The 18,286-nt window shown below is 44.4% G+C and overlaps 1 protein-coding gene across 2 annotated transcripts; it reads left to right on the forward strand.

Annotated features, from left to right (window-relative positions):
- The first annotated feature begins 222 nt into the window (after positions 1 to 222).
- Mettl2a (methyltransferase 2A, methylcytidine) lies at positions 223 to 14,399 on the forward strand. Of its 2 annotated transcripts, none has more exons than XM_055592342.1 (9): positions 223 to 336; positions 493 to 584; positions 2,279 to 2,628; positions 4,083 to 4,132; positions 6,398 to 6,458; positions 7,280 to 7,419; positions 9,231 to 9,337; positions 12,895 to 12,960; positions 14,071 to 14,399. In XM_055592342.1, exons 1-9 carry the CDS (start codon positions 227 to 229, stop codon positions 14,253 to 14,255), a joined length of 1,161 nt encoding a protein of 386 aa, XP_055448317.1. In that variant the 5' UTR covers positions 223 to 226; the 3' UTR covers positions 14,256 to 14,399. The 2 variants fall into 2 exon arrangements, with proteins under 2 accessions (XP_055448317.1, XP_055448318.1); XM_055592343.1 differs by having other exon boundaries at positions 14,074 to 14,399.
- The last annotated feature ends 3,887 nt before the right edge of the window (positions 14,400 to 18,286 follow it).

Below are 18,286 nucleotides of genomic sequence, written 5' to 3' on the forward strand. Positions count from 1 at the left end.
TCTCCTCGCAAAGTAATGACTCCAAGCGAGGCGTTGGCGCGACTCGCTTCTTCACCTGCTGCTCAACGACCCAGCACCGCGAACGCCGACCGACTGGCCCCGCCTCCGCCCCGCCTCCACCCCGCCTCCCGCTTTTCCCGCGCGGATGCCGCCACTTCCGGAAAAATGCGCAGCCTACAGGAAGTCCTCCCGTTATGGATAAGAGGGGGCTTCCGTCTCCGGTGTCATGGCGGCCTCCTGTCCTGAAGGCGTGCCGGAGGCCCAGGATGGAAAGAGAAGGCAGTTCGGGAACCGGTTCCTGAACGACCCTACGCGCGTCTTCCACCATAACGCCTGGTAACTACCCTGTCCCACGCTCGGCTCTCGCAACCCCGGGGCGCTTCGACAAAGCCTTGCCCGCTGGCCCTCCCGAGGAGGCGTTCCCGGGCCCGCGCCTTACCCTGCCCGCAGCCGGGACGTGAGGGCCCTAAGCTGCCCATTTGGTTTTCACAGGGACAACGTGACGTGGTCAGAGGAGCAGGCCGCGGCGGCGGAGAGGAAAGTGCAGGAGAACAGTTCTCAGCTGGTGTGCCCCGAAAAGCAAGGTGCGCTCAGTGTTTTCCACAGCCGGCAGTGCGGGACACGCCTCCTGGAGGCACGCAGATGTGCGGCCACCAGGATCATTTGTTACGGGCCTGATGAAGAACTATGGCATAGAACCGGGTGGGGAGGGGACGGGCTAGGAGGTTTTGCCTCTAACAAAATCTTGGTGGAACTTGATCGTTCGATCATCTTAGGATAGCTTCTACAGTTTACATTCTGCTGGAGAGTTTTCATTACACCTCGATTGATGTGCTCAGACCTTAAATACTGTTGGAGGAAAGGATTATTGCATGATACTTCTTTTCCTGAGGTGATGGGTTTTGGAGATTTGGGACTTCTATCAAAGAAAGATGGGTGTAGCAGAATGAAGATCAGTCTGGTCAAATAAAAAGAGGCCCTTTTCGAAGAATAATTTCATTGTAAAATACTCTTAAGATTGCTTAAAAACTGGTTGGCACTACTTCTAAGAGGCATTTGAAAGTAAAACTGGGACTTTAAGATAATAGGCACTGACAAAGTTTCTGTGTACTAAGATCACAGTACTGGCCAAGCATGTACCACCAAGGATGTAGTGGTGTAATAGGCAGAGGCAGGAGGATGAGTAGGTGAAGATCATCCTTGCTCCATAGAACTCCGATCTATCCTGGACTACCTGAGAACTTGTCTCCAAAATAAATACATGTATGTACATATGTATTTCAGTTGCAAAATAGGCACCCTGCATTGTTTGATAAGACTAAGTAAAGCAACATAGAGTTGAAAGGGATTGAAAATCATGTAGCTCAATATCCTCTTTTTACATTTAAAGACCCGGTTAGCCAAGTGCAGTGGTGTATACCTATAGACTCAGCTATGGGAGGCTGAGGCAGAAGGATCACTGAATTGGAGGCCATCCTGGGCAACATGGGGTGATCTTGTCTCCAAAAAAATTAAACTTAGACAAAAGGGCCAAGGAGTGCTTTGCCTAGAGGTAAGCAGTCAGTGGTGGACTCCCATTTCTTAGGTTTTTTTCCTTTCATCTTTCAAGTCGAGGTCAAAGCAGAAAGACAACCCACATCAGTCTCCCCAATCACTGAAACTCTTCTTACTTCTGGAAGGCAGTTTCCCATTGTCTAGCTGTCTTACAGTATTCATTACTAGTCTTGTGTGGCCTCCACGTTCTAAAGAAGCAAGAACTTACCTTCTGAAGAGCTGCATGGATGATAATCATTGAATTTATACAAACATCCACAGAACCTGAGACATTTAGCTTGTAAATAAAAAAATTTACAGGGGAAAACAATTAGCATAGCACAGGTACCAAAAAACAATATCTGTTCCTGACAAATAGAACCTTGAAGCTAAGAGTAATTAGGTTTTTACCTAAGTGTGAGCCTGCACATGCATATGCATGTGGTATGGTGTGCTAAGGGCTTGCTTAGTGTCATGATTCTCCTGTAGTCGAATGCCACCCAAAGATATGGGAGGAAAATGTCTAATGGTTCTAGCAGACGCTGGGTTCCCTGGGAATGAAAAGTGGGTGATATTAGTGTATAGATAACAAGACAATTACCAGAGAAGGTGTTCAGTTCTAAGGCTGTGACTCTTAAGGATACTTTGAGAGTAAAATGACATTTGGTGAAGCAGGACAATTGACATTAGATATAAATAAAATATTTGAGACTGACTCTTAAAATTTTGTTTTAAATATTTGCAGTTGATTATGAGGTCAATGCCCACAAATACTGGAATGACTTCTACAAAATTCATGAAAATGGGTTTTTCAAGGATAGACACTGGCTTTTTACCGAATTCCCTGAACTGGCACCTAGCCACAATCACGCGACAGATTTGCCCTTGGAGAACTGGAGTAATGAGGTCTGTAAACACAGAAGCAGTGATGATGGACCCGCCTTAAAAACAGAACAACGCACATGTTCTTATACCAGCCACGGGTGCAAGACTCAGGTGCCTCCTGTGGAAGAGACGGTGACGCAGAAGCTCACTCACCTAGAAATCCATGCTGATGAATTTCCTGGATCCTCAGCCACCTACCGAATACTTGAGGTAACTTTTTCTAGTAATCGAGCTAGCGAAGATGCCACATTTTAAGTGCAGGTAGACCAGAAAGGCTGACCCAGTGTGTCTTCTCTCTGATAAACCTGACTAGATTTGAGCCTCATTTCAGCCCGGAATCATCGCCATTTTTATTTATTATTTTGTACTTTTTTTTTTTAAACTGGGAAAATGCTGGGCAAGTGCTATAAGGGAAATTCACAAATAGAATTCCACCAACTTCACTGGAAGGTGATTCTTAAGCTAGTAAAACTTGGAATCAAGTCCAATGCCATGGGGATGGGGGTGAGGGGCAGTGCTGGCAGTTGGACCCAAGACTTCAAAGAGATTTGACAAGCTCTTTACCACATAGTTAATCCCTATTACCTCCTATGAGATTCTACAGAAGCCTATGTCCTGACTAGACTATTGGGACCCTCTTGATCTTATAGTTATAAGGAACTTTGAAGTAATGAAGTATATCTGATATATATATATGTATAAATATATATATATGTATATACACACACACATATATATATCTGACCTTAGAAGGTGTTATGTGTACTTTATAAAGAATTTCAGTGTATTCTCATTTGATCTTTATTTAGCTTATTTTGTTCCTCAAAGAGGTTTATGTCTGCTTTATTGTGCACATAAGATTGAGTTAATTATCACTAGAAAAGTTTTCACCAAATCCTGCTGTGCTTAAAAATAGGCCTAAAACAAAACACTCAGGGTCAGACTCCCCACTAAGTATGAACCAACACTGACTATTTGCTCGTGTTGAACTGAACTACCATCTTGCCTCCCAGATGGTTTCTGCTGGCCGTAGAGGTTGCAAAGACCCTGCGCTCTATCTTTCTAACCATGGTATAGTGAAACTCTTTAGAAAAATAGTATATCCATAGGGCCTTCTCCTAGAAATAAGAAAGTGCAAGTAGTGCATGCCCTTTCTTCAGACTACCTTTCTTCCACTGGTGAAAGCCAGTGTTCTTGCCTCTTTAATTAGAGTCCACAAGGGGTCTGTGAATGTCATGGGTCCTGTTTAGTTTTGGTCACTATACCTTTCCTAGTACAATTCTTGCTTTTTTGGTTTTTCAAGACAGGGTTTCTCTGTGTAGCCTTGGCTGTCCTGAACTCATTTTGTAGACCATGGTGGCCTTGAACTTACAGAGATGCACCTGCCTCTGCCTCTCTAGTGCTGGGATTACAGGCGTGCTCCACCGCACCCGGCTACCCTAGTACATTACAGGCATGATAGTGCCTATAGTCCTGGAACTCAGGAGTCTGAGGCTGGAAAACCATAAATCATAGATCATCCTGGACTCTGTTAAGGAATTTAAAAAAAAAAAAAAAAAAAAAAAAAAAGAAGAGGAGAAGGGGGAGGAAAAAAATGAGAAAGGGGAGTGGGAAAAGAGGGTTAGTCAGTAACTTCTGGAACTAATGGCTTGTGTTTGTTGCAGGTTGGTTGTGGTGTAGGAAACACAGTCTTTCCAATTTTACAAACTAACAAGTAAGTATGTTGTCAGGTTTACGAGAGAGAAAAGAGGAAAGATGAGAGTTTGCTCCTGGAAGCATGAGTTATTAGGGATTTAGATACCCATTTAGGGGTGGCTTTAGTTTAATGTTAAGGAAGTTAGAGATGACACCAGCTGCAGTGCTAATACGCAATGCCTCCTCTGAGATGCCCAACATATCTTCATGTTCTATTTCTCTTGTGAGCTCTGTAAGGATATTGTTAGGTTAACTCTTACCCACACACCACCAAGGTCAAGGTGGGACAGCTAGCCTATGTGAAGGTGTCTCCAAGTCTCCTAAAAATCTGCTTCTGTGCACTTACACACAGCACTGTGACAGCAGGCGTGTGAAGTAGTAGTAGCCAGATCTCCTGCACTTGAAATCATTCGGTTCAGTTCCAGTATTGTCTCCTTGGGGTTAGCATCAAATCCCACAGATTAAAGGCTTAGTCTTATAAGACTTCTCCCACTTGAGAGTCTTGCAGCAAACACAGGCCCCCACACTTCCAGTCAAGAAAGTCCACAGTTCTCTCCTAGATTGAGAGGCTAGTTTTGCTGTTCATTATCAGGGTTGTTGTAAGGATGCAGAGAGGAAATAGCCAGGTGAGGAGATACAGGGCGATGTCTAAAGTCTCTGTGCTTGGGTTCATCCCATCTTCCCTTCCCAGCCCCTTTCCATGAGGATGGTGAGGAGACTAAAAGTGGGAACTCTGCATCTCCCGGTTGCCACACTTCTGCCATTCGGAAACCCTTAGACTTTAGGAGCCTTGCCTGGAGACACTGTGTTTTTGTTTCTCATCACATCTATTTTCTTTTTTTTAATATTTATTTATTATTTATACATTATTCTGCCTGCACATACACCTACATGCCAGAAAAGAGCACAGGATCTCATTATAGATTGCTGAGAGCCACCATGTGGTGGCTGGGAATTGAACTCAGGACTTTTGGTAGAACAGCCAGTGCTCTTAACCTCTAAGCCATCTCTCCAGCCCATCACATCTATTTTCAAGGCATCCTTGGAAATGACATTCTAATTTCCGATGCTACAGGTAACCCATTGTTCCTCAAAGGATCCATCTAAATATTTTTCCAGGTTAGCCCGCAGTGTTTAGTCACATTTAGTAACACATTAGCCTCATTCAAAACACATATTTCTGGGGGCTGGAGAGATGGCTCAAAGGTTAAGAGGACTGCTTGTTCTTCCAGGGGTCCTGAGTTTAATCCCCAGCAACCACATGGTAGCTCACAACCATCTATAATGAGCTCTGATTCCCTTTTCTAGTGATAAGGTGTACATACAGGCAAAACATTGTATGCATAATAAAATAAATAAATCTTAAAAAAAAAAAAAAAAAGCAACCCTTATTTCAGGCTGGGAATGATTATACACACCTTTAATTCCATCAAAGGCAAGCAGATGTATGAGTCAACCTGGTCCACCTAGTAAGACCATACCTGCAGGGTAGCCAGGGAGGAAGGGTCCTTACTGCCAAGGCTGACACCTGAGTTCAGTTCCCAGAACATAGTGGAAGGAGAGAACTGACTCCCTTAAGTTATCAGCTGACCTCATACACACAGACACACAATATAAATAAATGTATTTTTTACAGTTTTTTATTGGGCTGGGATGTTGCTCAGTTGATAAAATGCTTTCCCAGCATTCATGAAGCTCTGGGTTCACTTGGCATCTCTGTAACTGAGCATGGGGCATACAACTGGAACCCAGTACTGAAGAGATAGAGTGGGAGGATCATAAGTTCAAGGTCATCCTTGGCCACATAACAAGTTCAAGGCAAATCTGGGATAAGGAGATCAGAAACAAAAAGGTCAAAGGTTATTGCAAAAAGCTTATTAGAGAATCTGGCAAGTCTTGTAGTATGTCACATTCTCAGTAATTCCCTTCAAACAAGAGTGTGTCTTAACCTCTCAAGAATTATATGGGTCTTCATGATTTTACAGCAAGCACCAATAGCCACTGTGACTGCCATTTATGTAAGATAACTAGAACTCATTTGCTGATGTAACGCTTGCTTAGAAATGACAGGGTTTCCTACTGATGGTTTGATAAACTTAATATTAACCATACCACATGACCTAAGAAAAGATAAGGACCACAGAGTGCTGGACGTTGCCGCTGATAGGTCCAGTTTATCTGGATAGGTGGTATTTGTTGTTGACGTTGCTACTCTACAAAGAGAACGTGCATATCCATTTTGTCTCCTGATTGTATTGTGTTTTTTTTTTCCTGCCTATTTCAGTAACCCAAACCTCTTCGTGTACTGTTGTGATTTTTCTGCCACAGCTATTGAACTGGTCAAGGTAAGTACAATGGCTCCTGTGATCTCCACTAATGAAAGAAAAAGAAGGTCTCCTTAAACTCACTGGCAGGGTGCAGTGACACAGGCTTTTAATGCCAGCATTCAAGGAGGCAGAGGCAGGCGGATCTCTTGAGTTCAAGGCCAGCCTGGTCTACAAAACAGGTCCAAGGCTACATAGAAACCCTGTCTCAAAAAAAAACAACCAAACAAAGGCAAACCAACCAAACAAAAAAACTCAAGTTCACTAACTCTATTATTGTGGCCTGAAAGTTTGGAAAGTTAGTGAAGCTGGAATACAGAGCCGGGCAAGAATTCTTCAGACTTTAAAATTAGGTATGTGAGTGAGTGTCAGTGGCATCAGAGGCTTGGATTCTGTGGGGCTGTCTTTACAGGCAGTTGTAAGCTGCCTGATGTGACTGCTGGGATGCAAACTCATGTCCTCTGCAGTAGCAATATGCTGTGCTCTTTAACTATGGAGCCATGTCCAAACATTTTTGTTGTTGGGTTTTGTTTTTAGTGGGTTTTTGTTTTTGGTTTGTTTTGGTTTTTGTTATTTTTTGAGACATGGTCTCATGCACCTAATAATGACCTTGAACTTGCTATGTTCTGATCTTTCTGCCTTCACTTCGAAAGTGCTAGAATTTCAGGTGTGCACCATGACTAATTCTGATTCTTACAATCTGGGTGTCCATGGAAAGCTTATGGTGACTGGAAGTAAATCCTTTTGTTGGGAGTAACAGTGGGGGGATGTAAAGCCAGGTAAGCTTTTCTCTGCACTGTATTCACATTTTCTGACATATTTGTCTCTCCACCCATCTGCAGACAAATCCAGAATATGATCCTTCTCGCTGTCTTGCCTTTGTTCATGACTTATGTGATGAAAATCAGAGTTACCCCATGCCCAAGGATAGTCTTGATGTTGTCGTTCTTATATTTGTTCTTTCAGCAATTGTTCCAGACAAGTAAGTTCTAGGTGCTTAACTAAGATAAAGCTTTAACTGAAGACCTTAGCCTCCGATTATGCCCTAAATAGCAAGGGCTTCCTTGTGTCTAATAGACGTAGGAAGCCACGCATCTGTTGTGTTGGTGTCCACCTTCTTAGTCAGCCCTGAACCCTCTGCCTGCTGGCTGTGGACTGGCTGCTGCTTTCACTGTGGGGGACTGTGAAGACTGGGCAGATCCCACTCAGTGCACTCAGCACGTGCTGCCTCAGTCAAGGAGGCCATCTCGTTATTGGCCTTCTAAATGCTTGAAATGAGACAAGGTTCTTAATGCCCCAAGATTTGCAAACTGAACTGTCTTCTCTGGAGCTTACGTTTGTAAGAGAGCTAAAATGCAGCATTCCATAAAGTCAGGTTGACATAAAAGGGAACTCAAAGGCTGGGTGTAGTGGTGCACACCTTTATTCCCAGCATTCCAGAGGCAGAGGAAGATGCATGTTTATGAATTTTAGGCCAGCCTCGTCTATCTAGAGAATTCTAGGACAGACAGGGCTGTTACAGAGAAACCCTGCCTTGAGCAGGGAACAGGTGGAATAATTCAGGTGCTCCATTGGGGAAGATACCCTTTAAGGGTCTGGAGAGATGGTTCAGTGGTTAAGAGCACTGGCTGCCCTTAAAAAGCACTGAAGTTGATTTTTAGCATTCACATGGTGATTCACAGCCAACTATAACTCAGGTCCAAGGGATCCAACATCCCTTCCTGGCCTCCATGGGCACTGTATACACAGGGTGCGTGTGTATGTAAACACGTATGTACCTGAAACAAGTTTTTTTAAAGATACTATTTTAAAACTTCATATAGGGTCAATAAGATGGCTCAGCGGGTAAAGGAGCTTCTGTAACATACTTTTATAAGTTCATGTGCAGATATCTGGTGATGGAGCTCAGTAGTAGAGCATGTGTTTAGCATGAGTGCCTGAGGGCGTGGCTTGATGGTAGCATGTGCTTCACACGCACAGAGAGTTAGGGTTCATTCCCTAAACCAGGAAAACATAAGAAGGAAGCATGGTGCCATGCCCTGTGGTCTCAGTGATACAGGGGCCTGAGGCTGAGTCCGCCCTGAAGTTCAAGGGCATCTTGGGCAACAGAGCAAGAGGCTAGCTCCAAAAGCAGAGTACCTGTGTGCACCAGGCCACTGTAACCCCATGAAGTCAAGTCACATATAAAGATGTTAAGATTCAGGCACCATTCACTGATGTGGAGAAGCTTTTACCACAGCCTAACTGAGCTAGCCAACTTTTCCTCTAGATTAGCAAGGAAGTTCTCTGGCATCACAGGAGTATGTAAGGCTTTGAAAAGGTGCTATAAATACTTAATCCTGTGCCAGACTTTTAGAGAATGCTACATGAGCATCTACTTATGAAGAAAAAAAAGTTATTTTGGCTTGTGTTTCCAGGGTCCCCACATCCTTCCTGGTGACCTTAAGGTCCCACCATTTGAGTTCCTACCACCTTTTAGAAGAGGCCATGCTTTTGACATGGGGTCCTCTGAGAAAAAGCACAGTAGTAACAAATGAGAAGCTCTCCCAGTGGCGCTCATCTGCCTGTTGCTTACAGCACCATGTAAGCCGGAAGGCTTTTATTTTTTGTTTTGAGACAGGGTTTCTCTGTGTAGCCCTGGCTGTGCTGGACTCACTTTGTAGACTAGGCTGGCCTCGAACTCCTTTAGTGTTGCTGTGAGAGTTAGGAAATCTGTTGTGTTGGGGTTTGTGCTGTTGGAGAGGGAAGTCCATCCCTAAGGAGACTTATGCTTGGCTCCCTGCTGCCCTGCAGGATGCAGAAAGCTATCAACAGGCTAAGCAGACTCCTGAAGCCTGGAGGGGTGATGCTTCTTCGAGACTATGGCCGATATGACATGGCTCAGCTTCGGTTTAAAAAAGGTATGTGAGGGTCTGGAGAGATGAATCATGGTTAAGATTACTGGCTGTCCTTAGAGAAAACCCGAATTTAGTTTCCAGTAGAGACATGGCAGGTCTCAACTCTATGTAACTCCAGTTCCAGAGGATCTGGTGGCCTCTTCTGGCCTCAGCAGGCACTGGGCATTCATGTCATAAAGAGACATACATGTAAACAGAATACAACACAAAAGAAAATGTTTTAAAATATATAAAACATGACCAGCTATGATGGCATATGATTAGTATCAGCACTCAGGAGACAGAGGCAGGAAGATCACTGTGACTTCAAGTCAAGCTTGATGGTTTCCATAGTAAGTTCCAGGTCAGCCAGGACTACACAGTACCATATTCTCTACAAAAAATTAAAGTGTGTGTGTGTATAGAGAAAATTTGGGGCTAAGGTACAATAGCTCATTTGGTAGAGTGTGTCTTGGTTAGGGTTACTGTTGACATGATGAAACACCATGACCAAAAGCAACATGGGGAAGAAAAGGTTTATTTGGCTTATACTTGTACATTGTAGCCCATCAGTGAAAGAAGACAGGACAGGAAACTGGAGGCAGGAGCTAATGCAGAGTCCATGGAGAAGGGCTGCTTACTGGTGTGCTCTGCCTATTTCCTTATAGAGCCCAGGACTGCTAACTAGCCCAGGGATAGCACCACCCACAGTGGGCTGTTCTCCCCCCACACAGGCTTGCCCAGAGCCTGGTTTGTTGTTTTGTTTTGTTTTTATTGGTTTGGTTTGGTTTGTTTTTTACAAAACAAGGTTTCTTAATGTAGCCTTGGCTGTCATGAAACTCACTGGACTAGGGCCGGCCTTTTGAGACTCATCGAGCCTGCCTCTGCCTCCTGAGCCCTGGAATTAAGGTGTGCACCACCACACCTGGCTTGCCTAGAGCCTGATCTTAATAGAGGCATTTTCTTGAGACTCCCTCCTCTTTATATGTCTATAGCATGTGTCAAACTGACATAAAACTCACCAGCCCAAGTGCCTATGTAGTTACATAAACCCCTGGTTTTGATCCCTCAAATGACATAAAACCAGGTGTGTTATATACCTGTAATCCCAGTGCTTAGGAGGTAGTGGAAGGAGGGCCAGTAGTTGAAGGTCATCTACAGATATATAGTAAGCCACTCAAGGCTACATGGGACCCTATCTCAAATAATTTATTTTCCAAAGGGATTTTGCCACTTTAGTAAAAAGTGAGTTTGTCAGCTAGACTAGACATATACCTAATATTGGCAATAGAAAGATAAGGGTTTTGTTTGTTTGGTTGGTTGGTTGGTTGGTATTATGTCTTAAACAGAAGGGCTGGAAAGATGGCTTAGCCGAGGAAGAACACTTTTTCTTGCAGAGGATCTGGGCGTGGTCCCCAGCAGTTAGAGGGGCTTAGATGCCCTCTTCTCACCTCCACAGGTACCTGAGATGCATGTGGTACCCACACATGCAGTCAGGCACACTTATGCACATAAATAAACATGCTTTGTAAAATATGAAAAAGGACTGGGGAATTGGCTTCTCTTCCAGAGGACCCACAGTGTGGCTAACACCTACTATAACTCTAGATCTGATGCCCACTTCTGGCCTCCAAGGGCACTGCATGTACACTGTACAGACACACATGCAGGCAAAACACCCATATACATAAAAAAAATAAAAAACATTTTAAAAGAAAAACATAAAAAGAGAACAAAGGCAAGTTCAAGGACATGATCAGATTTAGCAGCACGTGTCTATAAGCCCAGCATTTGGACAGCTAAGAGACAGTCTTTTTTAGTTCTAGGCCTTAGCAGAGGGTTAGGTTTCCTTGAAAATCAAGAGGTGAGGCACATAGCTCAGTGGCAGAATGGTTGCCTGCTCTGCTGGAGCCCTTGATTCCCGGGACTACAGGAGTGTTTTAGGTTGGCTGAGGCCTGGGAGTTTGGCTCAGTAGAGCACGTCCTAGCATGTGCAGTGCCCTGAGCACCAAAAGTCAAGGCAGGTGGCAGGCAGTAGGGTGAGAAGACATTTCCAGTGTTCCTCAGCAAGTAACTAAGCCTTGATATTTGTGTTTGTCAAGGGTCTGTCATGAACTTGATAAGGAAAGATCCAGGACCCACCCAAAAAAATGAGCAGTTCACAGAAGAGCATATTTAAATGACCAACAAACAAAAGTTCAAGGAAATAAAAGTAAAGCGATAATCCTTTCTACCCTTTTGCTGCCCAGTTCAAGAAAAGAGCAAGACGCCTTTCTTTGAGATAAAAATACAAATTTCTGTGGCTTTTTAAAAGCACCCTAATGTTTGTTCAGTTCATCAGTCTCTGAAGAAGCTCTGCCAGCATAAAGTAAGAAAAAACAAAACTGGGTGATAGGGATTTAGCTTATTGGTAGAGCGCTGGCTAGGCAAGCTCTGGAAAAAAAAAAAGAATAAACAAAACTGGCAGTTGGATGCCTGTGGATGGGGGATCAAAGGCCCACCACTGGTTTTAGAGAGGTTTGTGCTCTGTATTACTGGGTGAGAAAATTAATGTGAAGATGATCATTTTAAGCCTGATCGTTTGAATAAAAGTTCACTGGGAAGAAATAAGTGTCGTCATATGTAGACTGTTAGGAGCATGTAGGGAGATTGTGTACAGGTTGTGAGACTGGAGGGATGAGCAGAGGGAAGGGTTGTCCACATGAAAACAGCATGAGTTCTTATTGCTGTGTGTTTGTGGAGTAGAGGCGAGCATGGGCGTTAATCACTGTAGTTACATTGGTTCTTTTTCTTTTAGCAGACTTTGTGGGCTGAGTGCGGTGGTGCAGCCTAGAACTCAGCTGAAGTTAGGTTTTCCCATGGTGCTGCTCCTCACTGAATGCTGTTCCTCTGTAGGAAACTGCAAGTTCCTTTCAAGTATCATGTGTCAGCAAAGTGCAGATGTGATTTTTGAATGCCGTTTGCTGGGGAAGGTGCTTGGGTGAGATAAGGCCTCCCTCAGTATCATAGATGGCCTGAAACTCAGTGTCAGTCCTCTTGTCTGAGCCTCCTAAGTCTCAGGATTATAAATAAGTATGAGATACCATTTGTTAAATGATGAAACTCAAAGTATTTTAGGGACTGGGGAGAGGTCTCAGCTGTGAAGAGCACTTACTGCTCTTGCACAGGACCTGGGTTCAAGTCCCAGACCCACATCAGACAGTTCACAACTTCCTGAACTTCCATCACTCTATGGGTGCATAAGCTCATTCAGGCACAAGCTCGGACACAGAAGCTTAAAAATAATACATCTTTTGGTTTTCAAGGTACGGTTTCTCTGTGGAGCTCTAGTTGTCTTAGAACTTGCTCTGTAGACCAGGCTGGCCTTGAACTCACAGAAATCCCCCCACCTCTGCCTCCCAGGTGCTGGGATTACAGGTGCACACCACCACACCTAGCATCCCTTTTTTTTTTTTTTTTAAGTATTAATGTATCTTTTTTGTTTTGTTTTGTTTCTTAAGTATATTAACGTATCTGCTTCTGTTTTGTTTCTTTTTGGTTTGGGGTTTTTTTGGGGGTTTTTTTTGGTCATGTACCTGCAGGTCAGTGTTTGTCTGGAAATTTCTATGTGAGAGGTGATGGCACCAGAGTCTACTTCTTCACACAAGGTATGAAAAAGATGATCCTTATCAGTGCCAAAGGCAATGTCTGCCAGATCTGGTTGACAGTTGCCTGCTCTTAAGTCACCTGGTCCTCCTGCCTTTCTAAAGAGTTTGCCTCGCATACAATGCCCTTTTGTTGTTGTTGTTGTTGTTGTTGTTGTTGTTGATGGAGACAGGGTTTCTCTGTGTAGCTCTGGCTATCCTGGCACTCATTCTGTAGACCAGGCTGGCCTTGAACTCATAGAGGTCTGCCTGTCTCTGCCTCCCAAATGCTATGATTAAAGGTGTGTGCCACCACTACCTAGCTGTATAATGTGTTTTAAGCTTTGGTTTTTGGATTTTTCTCTTGTTTTGTTTTTAATGTGTTTGAATGTTTGCCTGTATATTTGTGTAACATGAGCATGCCTCATCCCCTCAGAGGCCAAAGGAGTGTGTTGGTGGCCCTGGAGGTAGAGTTGCAGATGGTTCTGAGCCATCATGTGGGTGCTGGGAATCAAACCTAGGTCCTCTGGAAGAACAGCCAGTGTTCTTTACTGCGGAGCCATCTTTCCATTCCCACATGTGTTTGTGGAGCCTTTAAGAGCTTTTTATAAACTGAACTTACATAAATATGGTGTTAATAACTGATCAGTAATAATTGGGGAGTAGTTTTTACACAACATTGAGACCAGAGATTCTTCATAGAAATGACAATGTCCACGACCAGTCTGTAACCAGATCTCAAGGCACAAAAATCAGCATCTGAATACACAGTGCACAGAAACATCCTCCCAACACAGCTAGTGACATGAAAGGAATATAATCCCAACACTGGAAAAGCAGAGACAAGAGGATCCCTGGGTCTTGCTAGCAAGCCATTCTAACCTACTTAGTTTCCAGGCCAGTGAGGGGCCAAAAAATAAAACTCCCCATTGTAGGCCTGGAGGTGGGGAGGTTGGTACCCAAACCTGGACCTGTCATTTGCCAAACTGTCACTACATGAGTAAGTAGCCAAGGCTGCTAAAGGCTTCCTAAACATGGTGACAGCAAATGTCTCAAGGTTCAGTTAACATGAAGAGTCATCAGCAAACTGCCCTTTCTCCAGAGGATCATCTGTAAATGTCTGCTCTTCCTAAGCAGGGGAGCTGGATGCACTCTTCACTGCTGCAGGCCTGGAGAAGTCTCAGAACCTGGTGGATCGCCGCTTGCAGGTCAACCGAGGGAAACAGCTCACCATGTACCGCGTCTGGATTCAGTGCAAATACAGGAAGCCCCTCGTGCCCAGTGCCAGCCAAGATGTGCCTGCTCCCCACACAACATAAGCTCTTTGTGTTCAGGGCTTTCTAAGAAGATACCTGTGAAGGTGCCTTGTTGATGTTGGACAGCCTGGGAATCCAAGTAGCTCAGATATTGAGCCTAGGGACAATTACTTTCTAATATTAATAATTGTGGCTTTTGGCTGGGCATGGTGGTTCGAGCCTTTATTTCCATTAAGGGAGACAGAGGCAGGCAGACCTCTATGTTTGAGGCCAGCCTGGTCTACAGAGTGTGTTCTACGATAGCCGGGACTACACAGAGAAACCCTGTCTCCACAAGCAAACAAACAGAAAACAGTTGTGGTTTTTTATTTGGGAAGGCTGTTGACTTAAACTTTCTACACAGAGAAACCCTGCCTCCACAAGCAAACAAACAGAAAACAGTTGTGGTCTTTTATTTGGGAAGGCTGTTGACTCACACTTTCTCAAGTTCATTTCTTTATTATTATTTAGTCGGGGCGAGGCCATGATGAGCATGTGGAGTCCAGAGGACACCTTGCAGGACTCACTTCTCTGCTACATGTCTGTCCTGGAATTCAAACTCAGGCTTGCCAGCAAACACTCTTGAGCTTTTCACTAGCTCTCAAATTTTAAAGACTAGAATTTTATATACAGAAAAACTCACTGTGTCTAAAATGACCTTGAACTTTAGATACTCCTGCCTTCACATCTCTGGGTGGTGGTGGCCCACACTTTTAATCCTGCCAGAAGCAGTGGATCTCTGAGTTCAAGACCAGCCTGGTCTACAGAGTTAGTTCCATGACAGCCAGAGAAACCCTGTCTCAAAGGGGGAAAAAAAAGAAAGAACATCTATACAAGCCTGACCAAGTGTGATTGCTCACAGGAGTAATCCCTGCAGGGCAAAGCTGAGGCCTGAAGGATCCCTGTAAGATCAAGTCTAGCCTGGACTGCAGTGTAAAACTCTCAGAAGGGTTTCAAATACGGCTCAGCAGTAGAGCACAAGTGCTGGAGCCCAAGACATGGTATTCTATAACTCTAATCCTAGCACGTGGGAATCTGAGATAGGAGAATTGCCTTAAGTTCAAGGCCAGCTCAGGCTATATAGTGAAGGCCTGCCTCAGCTCTCCCATCTCCCATGTGATAGTACTGTATTAATACACATGTCATGTGACTATAGAATGCATTACAAGGTTTTGGAAACTCCAGTTTCTGCCGTAATTGATACATAAGGATTGCCGAGTCATAGGGGAAGAAGCAACATGAGAAGTATCTGTTGTAGGATGTTTTGCTTAGAATTTCAAAATGCTTAGTGTGGTAGTGCGCATGAGTAGTCCCAGCACTCAGAGGGCTGATGCAGGAAGATCTGTTCAGTGCCAGCCTGGCTGTGCAGGAAGACCCTGTCTCAGAAAGTATCTTAATTTTGGTAAGTAATTAATTCTAGGCCCTTGAAATCTAGGTTCCCTTTATGCACTTCACTTCCAGACCGTGTCTAAGGAATTTTTAGAAATCCTTCGCTTTTAGCAAAATTGTCTCCTTCTCATTGTGCCCTTAAATATTTGCTTCAATAGCAAATGGAGAAAACATGGTCCCCTCACTTGACTTTGAATGTGGTCGCCATACACGTAGAGTTACACATTTTCATCTTCCTTTCCAATCGTGCATGCAGCAACGGGGTATGTTCTTAATTTCAGCAGATAAGGGATTTTCAGTTCTTCATTTCAGATTTTCAGTGTTCCCATAATTGCTTCACTGATGTGTCTCTAAGACAGGCATCTTTCCAGTTACCTAAATGTTTGGAAAATGGGGATTCTTTCTTTCCATAAGGAAAAAAAAAAGGCTTAAGAGCAGGCTGAGTGTAGTGGTACACACCTGTTATTCCAGCATTTGGGAAGCTGAGGCAGGAGATTGGATCAGTCGTTCTCTGATTTAATTGGATCTGAAACTATAGCTTAGAGAGTGTTAGGCCATTCCAAACTTACAGAAAAGTTTAGTGTAAGAGCACTGCAGTGGCTAGGCATGGTGCCACAGGCTCATAATCCCAACAACCCCTTTCTAAAAGCCAAGGAGGGGGATTGCCTCCTGGGCTACTGAAGGAGTTCAAGGCTAGCTGAACAAACTAGCCCCTCTCTCAAACATCTGATGACATAAGTCAGTGCTAGAGTGCTGGGTATTTGCTAAGCCATAGGTTCAGTCCCCAGTACCTCGTCAAATAAAGTTTCCTGTAATACATGAGGGCAGGTCACAGGGGAGATCTTCCAGCCCTGCGTATTTTAATGTATAATTTGTTCAACTGGAAACACCTCCTTTACCACAGGTAGAACATGGTGACCTCCCGGCCATCTGCACACCATGCAAGCCTTTCTGATGTCCTCCTCACACAAAAGCGCCATGTGCAGCTGCATCATTACTGTGCCTAGGTCACCTAGGGCCTGGAACACTTTGCTCCCTTCCTTAACCTTGACACCCTAAGAGTGCATTTGTAAGTTGCCAGGCCAGCTTCGTTTGTGTCCCTGTGGGCAGGAACAGAAGTGATGGGTACCTTTTAATACCTCCATTCTGGGGGCTGGAAAGAAGGTGCAGCAGGTTCCTTGTAGGCAGCACTTGCTGCCAAGCATGCCAGCCTGAGTTCACTTCCCCAGGACCCACTTGGTGGAGGGAGAGAACCAATGTATGCTATGGCATGTGTGCCCGCAGGCATACACACAAAGTAATAAATAAATTTATTTTTTTAACCTTTACTTTGGGTGATGTGCTTACTTGAAATGGTGTTTGGTAGGTCCTTGTACTGTTATCTCTAAGTAGGGTGTGAGGGCGACCCCGCCTGTGCCAGCTGTCACCCCATTGCTCACCAGCTAAGAGGTGTCCCCTTCCTCCTTCCCCATCAGAGAGAACAGCCTTCCTCAGCTAGAGGAAGACTGGTCTTCAGCTCCCTGCTGGAATCTCCAAACTCTGGTCATCAAGTATTGGGGAGGGGAGTGCTTGTCACGTGTGCCCTCATCACACATTTTCCATGGGCTCTGTATCCAAAGGGTTTCAGCCGAATCATTCTCATAGTGCCAAATGTGTATGTGGCTTATACATCTGTACATGTGTATACATACGTGTGTATACACTCATGATGAAGCCAGAGGCTGGCATCTTTATAACACCTTCCACTTTTTTTTTTTTTTTTTTTTTTTTTTTTTTTGTAGACAGTTTCTCTTTAAACCTGCCATTTCAACTAGATGGCTGCTAGTGAGCCCTAGAGGGCCTCCTGTCAGCACTTACCCGGCTGGCACTGGGATTGCAACAGGCTGTACCACTGCTCTTCCCTGTGGTCTGAGTACTTCGCTGCCTGTGCTGTCTTCCCCTATATATACTATAGCAGTCTCTAGCCTCCGGTCCCCACTCCCCTCCAGCATAAGAAATGGCTTTCGTGTGTGGTTTTTTGTTCGATTGCTTCAGTTGGTTTTGTCTGTTTAAGTCAAAGTCTCGTGTATCCCAGGGTGGCATCAAATTCAGTATGTAGCTGAGGATGACCTTGAACAACTGATCCTCCTGCCTCTACCCCTTGAGTGATAGGACTCACACCCACTGCCTGCCGTTTGGGCTTCCGTGCGTGTTAGTGACGCACTACCTCCTGGGCTGTGGGCTGTACCCTTGGTCCTTGGAGAAGAGCTGTTCTACTTTGGGAGTGGGGAGGGGGGCGGGGGGAGAGGGTTGTTTTTTAAATTTTCTTTTACTTTTAACTATGTGTCTATCTTTGTGTGGGCGTATCCATGAGTGCCTGTAGAAGCCAGAGGTAAGGTGTTCCCACCGGAAATAGGTGCTAAGGACCAACTCAGGTCTGCAAGGACAATACTTGCTCTTATCACTGAGCAATCCAGTCCTGGGCTCGGCTTTTTTTTTTTTTTAATTCAATGATGATCCATTTCTATTTATTATTTGGGATTTGGTTTTTACTTGGTTTCTGTTTGGGGTTCTTTACTGGGGGAGGGCCAGGTTGAGAAAAACTATGTAGTCTAGGCTAGCCTCTAACTCAGTATTTCTGTCTCAGCCTCCAGAGTGCTGACATGATAGATGCACACCACTATACC

Source organism: Psammomys obesus, unplaced genomic scaffold, assembly GCF_907164565.1.
Source record: "Psammomys obesus unplaced genomic scaffold, mPsaObe1.curated_primary_1811, whole genome shotgun sequence".
Taxonomy (NCBI): Eukaryota; Metazoa; Chordata; class Mammalia; order Rodentia; family Muridae; genus Psammomys; species Psammomys obesus.